Here is a 13,181-nt window from a genome sequence, read left to right as displayed (position 1 = left end):
ACAGATCTTTCTGTAGGTAGAACAGATACAGATCATTCTGTAGGTAGAACAGATACAGATCATTCTGTCAGTAGAACAGATACAGATCATTCTGTAGGTAGAACAGATACAGATCATTCTGTCAGTAGAACAGATACAGATCATTCTGTCAGTAGAACATATACAGATCATTCTGTCAGTAGAACATATACAGATCATTCTGTCAGTAGAACAGATACAGATCATTCTGTAGGTAGAACATATACAGATCATTCTGTCAGTAGAACAGATACAGATCATTCTGTCAGTAGAACAGATACAGATCATTCTGTCAGTAGAACAGATACAGATCATTCTGTCAGTAGAACAGATACAGATCATTCTGTAGGTAGAACAGATACAGATCATTCTGTAGGTAGAACAGATACAGATCATTCTGTAGGTAGAACATATACAGATCATTCTGTCAGTAGAACATATACAGATCATTCTGTCAGTAGAACAGATACAGATCATTCTGTAGGTAGAACATATACAGATCATTCTGTCAGTAGAACAGATACAGATCATTCTGTCAGTAGAACAGATACAGATCATTCTGTCAGTAGAACAGATACAGATCATTCTGTAGGTAGAACATATACAGATCATTCTGTCAGTAGAACAGATACAGATCATTCTGTCAGTAGAACAGATACAGATCATTCTGTAGGTAGAACAGATACAGATCATTCTGTCAGTAGAACAGATACAGATCATTCTGTCAGTAGAACAGATACAGATCATTCTGTAGGTAGAACAGATACAGATCATTCTGTCAGTAGAACAGATACAGATCATTCTGTCAGTAGAACAGATACAGATCATTCTGTAGGTAGAACATATACAGATCATTCTGTCAGTAGAACAGATACAGATCATTCTGTCAGTAGAACAGATACAGATCATTCTGTCAGTAGAACAGATACAGATCATTCTGTCAGTAGAACAGATACAGATCATTCTGTAGGTAGAACAGATACAGATCATTCTGTCAGTAGAACAGATACAGATCATTCTGTCAGTAGAAACAGATACAGATCATTCTGTCAGTAGAACAGATACAGATCATTCTGTCAGTAGAACAGATACAGATCATTCTGTCAGTAGAACAGATACAGATCATTCTGTCAGTAGACATATACAGATCATTCTGTCAGTAGAACAGATACAGATCATTCTGTCAGTAGAACAGATACAGATCATTCTGTAGGTAGAACATATACAGATCATTCTGTCAGTAGAACAGATACAGATCATTCTGTCAGTAGAACAGATACAGATCATTCTGTCAGTAGAACAGATACAGATCATTCTGTCAGGTAGAACAGATACAGATCATTCTGTCAGTAGAACAGATACAGATCATTCTGTCAGTAGAAGATACAGTAGAACAGATACAGATCATTCTGTCAGGTAGAACAGATACAGATCATTCTGTAGGTAGAACATATACAGATCATTCTGTCAGTAGAACAGATACAGATCATTCTGTCAGTAGAACAGATACAGATCATTCTGTCAGTAGAACAGATACAGATCATTCTGTAGGTAGAACAGATACAGATCATTCTGTCAGGTAGAACAGATACAGATCATTCTGTAGGTAGAACAGATACAGATCATTCTGTCAGTAGAACAGATACAGATCATTCTGTCAGTAGAACAGATACAGATCATTCTGTCAGTAGAACAGATACAGATCATTCTGTCAGTAGAACAGATACAGATCATTCTGTCAGTAGAAACAGATACAGATCATTCTGTCAGGTAGAACAGATACAGATCATTCTGTAGGTAGAACAGATACAGATCATTCTGTCAGTAGAACAGATACAGATCATTCTGTCAGTAGAACAGATACAGATCATTCTGTCAGTAGAACAGATACAGATCATTCTGTCAGTAGAACAGATACAGATCATTCTGTCAGTAGAACAGATACAGATCATTCTGTCAGGTAGAACAGATACAGATCATTCTGTAGGTAGAACAGATACAGATCATTCTGTAGGTAGAACAGATACAGATCATTCTGTCAGTAGAACAGATACAGATCATTCTGTCAGTAGAACAGATACAGATCATTCTGTCAGTAGAACAGATACAGATCATTCTGTAGGTAGAACATATACAGATCATTCTGTAGGTAGAACATATACAGATCATTCTGTTCTGTAGGTAGAACAGATACAGATCATTCTGTCAGGTAGAACAGATACAGATCATTCTGTCAGTAGAACAGATACAGATCATTCTGTCAGTAGAACAGATACAGATCATTCTGTCAGTAGAACAGATACAGATCATTCTGTAGGTAGAACAGATACAGATCATTCTGTCAGTAGAACAGATACAGATCATTCTGTAGGTAGAACAGATACAGATCATTCTGTCAGTAGAACAGATACAGATCATTCTGTCAGGTAGAACAGATACAGATCATTCTGTAGGTAGAACAGATACAGATCATTCTGTCAGTAGAACAGATACAGATCATTCTGTCAGTAGAACAGATACAGATCATTCTGTAGGTAGAACAGATACAGATCATTCTGTCAGTAGAACAGATACAGATCATTTGTAGGTAGAACAGATACAGATCATTCTGTCAGTAGAACAGATACAGATCATCTTTTTAAGAGCAGAATTCAAGCACTTTTAAAGGACTTTCAATTTATCTAAACCAAACATTTCCAGATTTAAAAGCCTTTATCATCACATCTAAATGATTGTATAAATGTAATTACGTAAGTGTATGTTGTCACTTTGCTGTTCATATTAACTTTGGATTGTATGTTTTGATCAGGATCATTTAAAGCTAATTTGCCAGTTAAGAGCTCAACAGAGGAGTTATCTAACTAATGTTCTAATGTTGTTTAAACTGCATAAAACGTTGAGTTAGTTAAGTTAATAAATGTATCTGTTCAAACAACAACAAGGATCAAATGAACAAAATGATCAGATTATCCCAAGAAAAAATGATGCTCATGGCAACTCTACTTTCTCACTTAGTGTTCGGGTCGGATGTGAGAAGAGACAAATGTTAAGACAGGATTGTTTAACTTCAAATATTAAAAGATATTTAGTTTTCATGAGATTGTGTAGATGAAACACCAGATTATGTTGAAAGTCGTTCATTAAATATATTCGTACATTGAAAACATAACGGTTCAAATTAAGCATTTTCCAAAGGTTTAACACTTTGTGAGAGTAATGAATAAAACATTTGATCATTAAAAGACACGTGTGTGAGCTGTCACACGGCTCCTGATCACACGGCTCCTGATCACACGGCTCCTGATCACACGGCTCCTGATCACACGGCTCCTGATCACACGGCTCCTGACTCAGGGAGCAGCTGATTACACTCAGTGATGGTTCCTGCTGGTAATGTGCGTCACAGTGTTTCCAGATAGATTTATTTTGCTAAATTGCACAAAGATCTTAAGTGTGGAGGAGCCAGGGAGACTTCCAACCACCTCACCAACAAACAGGTGTTTATGCCACATACAATATGTTAGTGCAGCCAGTGTATTACTAAGTTTACTAAGCCCCTTGTCTGAGTCCCTCTGCATGTAGGAAGTACGCCTGTGGAAGTATCGGGTGTAATTAGAAGCAACAGTCAACATCCAGACCGTGCATGAAGATAGTGAATAATTAGAAGTATTATGTAAAATAGCACTTCCTCTGTAACGCTGACAATGAGCTATGTTTATCTCACACCTCCTCTGATTATTCCACACAAGTGGTGAAAGGTGGGTTACCAGAATCTTATCTGCCATCTGCTGAATCTGCTGAGCCTTGCTCTGGATCTCGTCCTTCAGTTTAGTCTCCCGGCGATCGACAATCTCCAGCCTCTTCACCTGGTTCTCCAGAGTCTTCCTACCATCCTGCACACAGGAAGTGAAGCACAGACACAAGCGTTAACAGACTTATTGAATCTCTCTTAGTTTTGGAAAACGCAGCCTCGTAGCACTTTTTTAATGCGAATTAGACTTAAGATTTCCACTTCAAGGAAGAATTGGCGATAAAGTGAAGCAGCCGCATCCATTTGGCTTGTTAGTGATGCACCTCTCCAATGTTTATATCTCATTATTCCAAGTTCCTCACACTCACAATGGCTCCAAAGAGCTATTTGCATTCCTGTGTGACGGTGTGAGAGGTCTTTAGAGCCGTTTAAGTCTGACGACGTGCATATTTCTCTTTCTTCTGTCTGAATGAAGCTATGCTAATGACCAACTTTACATGTCCAGTGCTTGATGTGAAGTGCGATTTAAGAAATCATCACTCCCCTAAAAATAAATTATACAGTATTATGTAACTATAGACACTGCATAAATGCATACATATGTACACGTCTAGAATGCATTATAATCTGCTTATAGCTCTGTATAGTCATAAGCACTTATATTCATAATGCTTTATAACGATAATCACATTATAAAGCTTTTTATAATGACTTACAATGTCAAGTATCATAATACTTCAAAATAGCGGGTCTCTCTTTTCTCAATGTAATATAATACTTATAGTTGTAATACATTAAAATCACATTATAATACATTATATTATTATTACTCTAATTTATCATGGTTGTAAATGAAAACAATATATCTATGCAATAATCTTTGATTTACTTAAAGCAAACAATGAGCACTTAGAGTAATATAAAAAGATTATAATGTATTTAAAAAACTTTATAATGTTATAGAGCATTATGAATATGTATGAGGGCTTATAACTATAACTATACAGAGCTATAAGCAGATTATAATACGTAACTAAAGAGCTCTGACACAATGTTGAAGATGAAGAATATCTGCACTCTTGCACATTGTGGTGAGCAGAGAAAGGTCAAAGGTCAAAGGTTAAAGGTTGGTTCCTCTGCATTCCTTATTACCTGCACATGTTGATAAACACATCGAGTGAATGATGAAAGAAAGTCCTGTCAAACCTTCAGATTCAGATTTAGTTTGGAGAAAACGTGATTCAAAGAATAATAAAAAATGTTTTTTTAAGGATGCAAGAAGCACGAATGAGAGCGGTGCATTATTAAATAATAAAGCATCATTATTAAAAGGACTCCACACAGCTGTGGGTTGTTTCTTTTTTGTTAGTTTTAGATGTTGAGGCATTCACAATTTAACCGGTGAGTTTAGCAAGAACATTGCACAGAAACAGTTTGTGGACATTATAGCAGCGGGGGCACAGAATGTGAGCAGCCGCTGCACAATCAATCAGTAAAATGTCACACGCAGACTAATTATCTTCACAACACAACAATAACTTCTGTGTTTAAAATGTTGTTAGAGGATAAAGCCTTTGAGATGCATCCTCTGCTTCCTCTAAATGGAAGTTAACAAACACTTCAGCACACAGTAGCATCGACACGACATACTCTGCCTGCGTCCACACCAACATAACAGCAACACAATGAAGATAAAACAACACACAAAAAGACTTTTGGTGATTTTTGTGTTGCAGTAAAGGCTTCGTCTTTTTATCAGCGTGGAGATTCTTTGGTTTAGTTTTACAAACCAAGAAACACAAAAATCACAAGTGAATTTACTCTTATTATGATCGACTGTGTCAAACGTTGAGGATATCACAGCAAGTGTTCCTCTGAAGGTGCAAAAACAACATGTTTACAAGAACATATGTGTTTAGCAGATACCCGAGCCAGACTTATTTATGCAACACTTTAAACTACGAGGTCTGTGATGTTGCAGAGAGCTTTGATCTTCTGCCCTCACCCGGTTTCTCAAAATTCCCTTGAGCTTGAATCTGGTCGGGTTCCTGCCAATGTTGGCGTTTTTCTTTTTTAAATGCAGAAACCTATATATATATATATATATATATATAAACCTTATAGTCTGGGATATGATCGTTTCTTTCTCTATTTCAAAGCAACAAATGACATGATCCACACAGCACGTATGCCTGGCTGTGTGTATGAGCACGCGTGATAACAGAGGTGTACCTCAGTCTCACGGAGGCGTCTCCGCAGGCTGTCACTGGAGTCTTCCTTGTTCTGTAGCCTCTCCAGATCTCGCTCCATTCGCTCTTTGGCTGCTCTCATACTCTGCAGGAGGTCTGTAGCATCAGCGCTGGCCTTTAGCGACTAGGTGTTCGAAGAAGAATCATCACTCAAAAGGTGTTTGAACACGTCCTTCACACAAACGTATATGAACATTCTGACTTCCTGTTTGATTTAGAACGTATTTTAAGATCTTACTGATCACTTTTAAAGCCCCGAGCTTGCAGAAATGTTTCTGCATTTCTAACTTAAATCTAAAGGTGGCGGTGATTCTGCCGTCAGGACGCTTCGCCTCGTGAACGCTGCCTGAGGAGATGAGGCTCGCAGAATCAATAGCTTCTTAAAACCCATTTAGACTTGCTTTGATGGAATGTCGTCTTTTTATTGCTTTTATTTATAATGAAAGTTATTCTTGCTGTTGTTATATTGTCTTCTGGGTTTCAGAGCACTTTGTAAACTCTGTTTTAAAAGGTGCTATATAAATAAAGTCATATCATTAAATGAAGTCTATATTCTAATCTAGACTTGCCATGTTACAGGGATGAACCAGCACCGTGTACTAACATCACACGCCTGCTGGCAGCAGGTCACACAGGTTCATATTAAGTTCTGTGGATACGAGTCAACAAACTGATGTATATTTCAAATCTAATAATCCTTGAATGAACTATGCTGGGTTATTTTAAGAAGGAAGTCCCGCCTCATGATTATTTTATAAACTACTTTGCATGGAGTCAGAAGAAGAACAGTTCTCAGCGCCATCATGTGCTCCTGGCAGAAAGATGGTACTTTTAAAATATTCATTTGGGTTGAAATTATCTTTACTGATCTTTGATTGCTGATAATTAAGAAGTAACTCTAGTTTTAAAAAGACAGCTTAATAGTTCTCAAGCCGTAAATCTGACTGTAGACGGCAGTTTAAGAGACGGAGAGAGAAAGAATGAGGTCAGGGAGGGTGAAGAAGGAGCTTACAGTCGTCTCAAAGGGTAGAATGCTGTTACAAACAAATCGCTTGTGTTTGGGAGCACAAGCTCATATCAAATATTCATTAATCTTCCCCGCCAAAATCTTCTACCTTGGCAAGCTTCTCTTGAAGCTCCTGGATCCTGGTCTGCTGCTCGCCGCTGGACTGAGAAAGGAAATCAGCTTTCTTTGTTAAAGTCACTCACTGTCCATATTTAGACTTATTTTACTCACAAATCACAGAATCTAATCACTAATCACGAGGGCAGCAACTAACGATTGTTTTCAGTGTAGAGTAATCTGGGAATGATTGAGCATTTAAAGACATTATTCCATGAAGAATTACACTTTCTACCTTCTCCAACTTGGTGACCTGCTCCTCTGCATCTGCTTTGCCTTGTTCTTTGACCTGTGAAAAGGAACAGATTCATCCTCTGATCATGTAGAAACTTCATCATGACTACAAGTCATGACACGTCATGTGTCACAGAGTGATGAACCACAGTTACAGTGCACACCTTCTGCATCCTGTGCTGGTAGTCGGCAGCTTTCCTCTTCAGCTCCTCGCTGGACTGACGAGACTCTTTCAGCTCAGACTCATACAGGTCGCTGCGGCGACGGGCAGCAGACAGGTCCTCCTCCAGCTGTCTGATGGACACTTGCATCTCCTCCAGCTGGGCATGATACTCCTGCAGGGAAACACAGAAACACTCAGATAAGAGAGGAGAGGGGGGAGAGAGGGGGAGAGGGGGAGGAGAGGGGGAGAGAGAGAGAGAGAGAGAGAGAGAAGATATCGAGAGAGGATAGAGCGAGACTATTGGTGATCTCTCTCGCTCTCTATAGCTCATCTCTCTCTCTCTCTCTCGCTCTCTCTCTCTCTCTCTCTCTCTCGCTCTCTTCTCTCCTTTTCCTCTCTCGATCTATCGCTCTCTCTCTCTCTCCTCGCTCTCTCTCTCCTCTGCGTCTCTTCTTCTTCGACTCTCTCGTCTCTCTTTTCTCTTTTTCTTCTCTCTCCTCTCTTCGTCTCTCTTTTTTCTCTCTCTTCGCTTTTCTCTTTTCTCTTTTCTCTCTCTCTTCCTCTCCTCCTCATCTTCGCTCCTCTCTCTCTCTCTTTTCTTCCTCTTTTCTTGCTGTTTTGTCGTCTCGCTGCATCGCTCTCTTCGCTCTCTCCTCTCTTCTCTTTTTCTCTTCGCTCTTCTCTCGTAGCTCTTCGCTCTTCTCTTTTTCCCTCTTCTCTCTCGTTCTTTTTCTCTCTTCTCTCTCTTCCTCTCTTCCTCTCTCTCTCTCTCTGTTCTCTCTTCTCGCTTTCTCTTTTTCCTTTTTCTTCTCTTCTCGCTTCCTCTCTCCGCTGCTCTTCCGCTGCTCTCTCTCGCTCTTTTCTCCTCTATCTCTCTCCTTCTCTCTTCTCTCTTCTCTTTTCGGCTCTCTCTCCGCGCTTCCTCTCTCTCTTCTCTCGCCTCTCTCTCGTCTCTCTCTCTTTTCTCTCTTCGCTCTCCTTCGCTCCGTCTCTCTCTTCTCCTTTTCTTCTCTCTCTCCCTCTTCCTTTCGCTCTTCTTGCTCTCTCTCGCTTCTCTCTTCTTCTCGGACTTCTCTCTCTTCGCTCTTCTCTCTATCCTTCGGACCGCAGGTGACTCCCTGAAGGTTCAGCTGGTTTTTCTAGTCCCTTTTAAACTATGGTGAACACAGATCCTCTCACATCATCACTTGAGGGGAAACAAACACAGAAATCAGAGATGAAGTATCAGCTCTGACTGACAGCCTGCACCGTGTCCGTCATGTGACTGTATTCCACCCTCAGTGGCTTCAATCGCTCCAGAACCGGCATCGGTCGGACCCGGATCCTGCACGTCAGCTGGATGGCCAAAGTTGAACAATGTGTGCACACGCTTCTTTTTAGTTCTTTGGGCCAAAGAGAGGGTCGAGGAGATGAGAGGAGAAGAGACGAGATGAGGAGAGCACAGTATTTAAAAACAAAGAGGAGAGAGGAGAGGAGGAGAGAGGAGAGGAGGAGCAATCACAATAAGAACATTCCACAACAATCAGAGATGATTCCACTGAGCAGAACATATCATCCTGCCTCACAGTATCTGGAACGTCTTTCCTTATTGTGGCTACTTGTAAGCACTTCATTCAGTTATCATGAGCGTACGTGTCCATTAAAAGTGCCCTTCTCCAAGAGCAGCAGATCCAGGAAGTGATTACTGCGAGTCCTAACAGGTGAAGAGCTCTGCATCAGCCCGATGTTGTCTGAGCAGAGTCTGTTGCATGCTTTATCAGAACTCCTTCATAAGAGATGTATTTTAGATGAGCTGCTGGAGGATGGAAACAGGAGGTTAATGGAGGTACGGCTTGTATCAAAGCTAGATATTGTGGAGACACTTATAGAAAAAGTGAATGAACAGAGAAACATTTGTTCAGCCAGTCACTGAATGCACACGTCTGTTTAAAAGCAATTAGTCACAGACTAACAGATCTAATTTCAACGTCCTCGTCAGCGAACAGGACTCATCGCCGGTCAGACTAATAAAAAGTAGCATCTCTCTGCACCCAGGGAGCCTGATGCTCCTCCGACACAGATTAGGACAAGTGGAGTGGACAACACCAGACACGCTGAGAGCTAATGTAGTTTAGCTGATGTGGAACGGGGGGTTACATATATAACCAGGGGACTCTGAAACCCTCCCTCCCCCCAAATGAGCGCCTGTATGCAGCTTTCTGTGATTACACATGAAATATCGATATGCTAATAATACACATGAAATATTGTGTAAATAATCCAGCGGATAATAAATGTACGCTTTCTCCCTCCGGCTCCCTGCACTCGTATTTTAAACGTTAATTAGCCACAGAAAACAAAGGTACGGTGAGGTTCACTGATAGCATTATGTGATAATATCGTTATGGTTGATAATCATGTAGTGAACATCTGACACTGTGAGTATAAGGACATTAAAGAGTGGATAGCTCTGGTGGAGCTACGGTATTACAGTCCTTGACTCATTCAGGTTGCACACGTACTTTGTGGATCATTTACTCATACTGAAAACATTTCCAAGAAACCAGAAAAGACATTCAAAACTCTATAAAACTAAATATAATTGAGTGTAAAGTAGACACTCTCAACACTAACAGATTAAATATCTCCCAGAGACTTCAGATCATCCGTCTATCGTTGTGTTAGGACTGCTTACTAGGACGAGGTGCTGATGGTCTGGTGGTACTTCACCCTGAGCTGCTCCAGGGAGACTGTCCCTCTAGTTCAATGTAAGTCGCTCTGGATAAGAGCGTCTGCTGTAATGTAATGACCTGTAATGTAATGACTTGTAATGACCTGTAATGTAATGTAATGACCTGTAATGACCTGTAATGACCTGTAATGACCTGTAATGTAATGACCTGTAATGTAATGTAATGACTTGTAATGACCTGTAATGACCTGTAATGTAATGTAATGACCTGTAATGACCTGTAATGTAATGTAATGACCTGTAATGACCTGTAATGTAATGTAATGTAATGACCTGTAATGACCGACCTGTAATGTAATGACCTGTAATGTAATGTAATGACCTGTAATGACCTGTAATGTAATGTAATGACTTGTAATGACCTGTAATGACCTGTAATGTAATGTAATGACCTGTAATGACCTGTAATGACCTGTAATGTAATGTAATGACCTGTAATGACCTGTAATGTAATGACCTGTAATGACCTGTAATGACCTGTAATGACCTGTAATGACCTGTAATGTAATGACTTGTAATGACCTGTAATGACCTGTAATGTAATGTAATGACTTGTAATGACCTGTAATGTAATGACTTGTAATGACCTGTAATGTAATGTAATGACTTGTAATGACCTGTAATGTAATGTAATGACCTGTAATGTAATGACCTGTAATGTAATGACCTGTAATGACCTGTAATGTAATGTAATGACCTGTAATGTAATGACCTGTAATGACCTGTAATGTAATGTAATGACTTGTAATGACCTGTAATGTAATGTAATGACCTGTAATGTAATGACCTGTAATGACCTGTAATGTAATGTAATGACCTGTAATGACCTGTAATGTAATGACCTGTAATGACCTGTAATGTAATGTAATGACCTGTAATGACCTGTAATGTAATGTAATGACTTGTAATGTAATGACCTGTAATGTAATGACTTGTAATGACCTGTAATGTAATGTAATGACTTGTAATGACCTGTAATGTAATGTAATGACCTGTAATGTAATGTAATGACTTGTAATGTAATGACCTGTAATGTAATGTAATGACCTGTAATGTAATGACTTGTAATGACCTGTAATGTAATGTAATGACTTGTAATGACCTGTAATGTAATGTAATGACCTGTAATGTAATGTAATGACCTGTAATGTAATGTAATGACCTGTAATGTAATGACTTGTAATGACCTGTAATGACCTGTAATGTAATGTAATGACCTGTAATGACCTGTAATGTAATGACTTGTAATGACCTGTAATGTAATGTAATGACTTGTAATGACCTGTAATGTAATGTAATGACTGTAATGTTAATGACCTGGTAACGTCAATGACCTGTAATGACCTGTAATGTAAGTTGTAATGACCTGTCATGTAATGACTTGTTAATGGACCTGTAATGTAATGTTAATGACCTGTAATGACCTGTAATGTAATGTAATGACTGGTAATGACCTGTAATGTAATGACCTGTAATGAACCTTGTAATGTAATGTAATGACCTGTAATGACTGTAATGTAATTGTAATGATTTGTAATGTAATGACCTGTAATGTAATGACTTGTACTGACCTGTAATGTAATGTAATGACTTGTTAATGACCTGTTAATGTTAATGTAATGAGCTGTAATGTAATGTAATGACTTGTAATGTAATGACCTGGTAATGTAATGTTAATGGACCTGTAATGTAATGACTTGTAAGACTGCTGTTAATGTAATGACTTGTAAGGACCTGTCATGTAAGTACATGACTTGTACTGACCGTTGTCATGTAATGTAATGACTTGTACTGACCTGTAATGTAATGTAATGACTTGTAATGACCTGTAATGTAATTGTAATGACTTGTAATGACCTGTAATGTAATGTAATGACTGTAATGACCTGAATGTAATGTAATGACTGTAATGACCTGTAATGTAATGTAATGACCTGTAATGTAATGTAATGACCTGTAATGTAATGTAATGACCTGTAATTAATGTATGACCTGTAATGACCTGTAATGTAATGTAATGACCTGTAATGACCTGTAATGTAATGTAATGACTTGTAATGACCTGTAATGTAATGTAATGACCTGTAATGTAATGTAATGACCTGTAATGTAATGACCTGTAATGTAATGTAATGACCTGTAATGACCTGTAATGTAATGTAATGACTTGTAATGACCTGTAATGTAATGTAATGACCTGTAATGACCTGTAATGTAATGTAATGACCTGTAATGTAATGTAATGACCTGTAATGTAATGACCTGTAATGTAATGTAATGACCTGTAATGTAATGTAATGACCTGTAATGACCTGTAATGTAATGTAATGACTTGTAATGACCTGTAATGTAATGTAATGACCTGTAATGACCTGTAATGTAATGTAATGACCTGTAATGTAATGTAATGACCTGTAATGTAATGTAATGACTTGTAAATGACCTGTAATGTAATGCTTACAGTCGACAGCATCATCAGCCCTAAAAACACAGAACGCCTGAACACATTAAACTTCTGTGTATTGTTGGATAGCTCACCATCTTCATCTCAAGCCTTGAACAGTCAACCAATATATAAAAGAGAAATCTTCTTTTCAAGACTTCAGGGCTCGTAAACAGCCACACTGATGTTCAGGTTATCCCCAGTTCCACTCAAAGATATCACATTTGACTCAATATCCTCAATAAATATAACATTTGCTGTCTAGTTATTTTCTTTCTATAAAAACTGACAGATGAATACATTAGGTATTATAACAATAAGCTCCCTTCACAACACTCCCTTTCATGTGTAATTATCATTTCTTATGCACATGCAAGTGAAGTTGGTTTAAGAACAAGAATGCATCTTTTTAGCCCATTTACTGCAAATCCTAAATACTTTTTTATTTAGTTAGTTATTTATTCAGATT

General features: G+C 38.5%; 1 protein-coding gene across 11 annotated transcripts in view; it reads right to left on the bottom strand.

The window, feature by feature from the left end:
• Window positions 1-13,181, bottom strand: part of citb (citron rho-interacting serine/threonine kinase b) — a 63,124-nt gene that overhangs the window by 35,114 nt on the left and 14,829 nt on the right. For all 11 annotated transcript variants that reach the window (XM_029440667.1, XM_029440672.1, XM_029440666.1 and 8 more), the window contains exons 5-9: window positions 7,540-7,710; window positions 7,377-7,430; window positions 7,134-7,187; window positions 6,002-6,142; window positions 3,786-3,911 (exon numbers count right to left, since the gene is read on the bottom strand). In XM_029440667.1, coding sequence (XP_029296527.1) covers window positions 3,786-3,911; window positions 6,002-6,142; window positions 7,134-7,187; window positions 7,377-7,430; window positions 7,540-7,710 — 546 coding nt within the window. The remainder of the gene's footprint in view (window positions 1-3,785; window positions 3,912-6,001; window positions 6,143-7,133; window positions 7,188-7,376; window positions 7,431-7,539; window positions 7,711-13,181) is intronic.

This window comes from Cottoperca gobio, chromosome 9, assembly GCF_900634415.1.
Source record: "Cottoperca gobio chromosome 9, fCotGob3.1, whole genome shotgun sequence".
Taxonomy (NCBI): Eukaryota; Metazoa; Chordata; class Actinopteri; order Perciformes; family Bovichtidae; genus Cottoperca; species Cottoperca gobio.
Note: the sequence above shows the minus strand (reverse complement) of the source record. Positions and strands in the feature narration are given on the sequence as shown.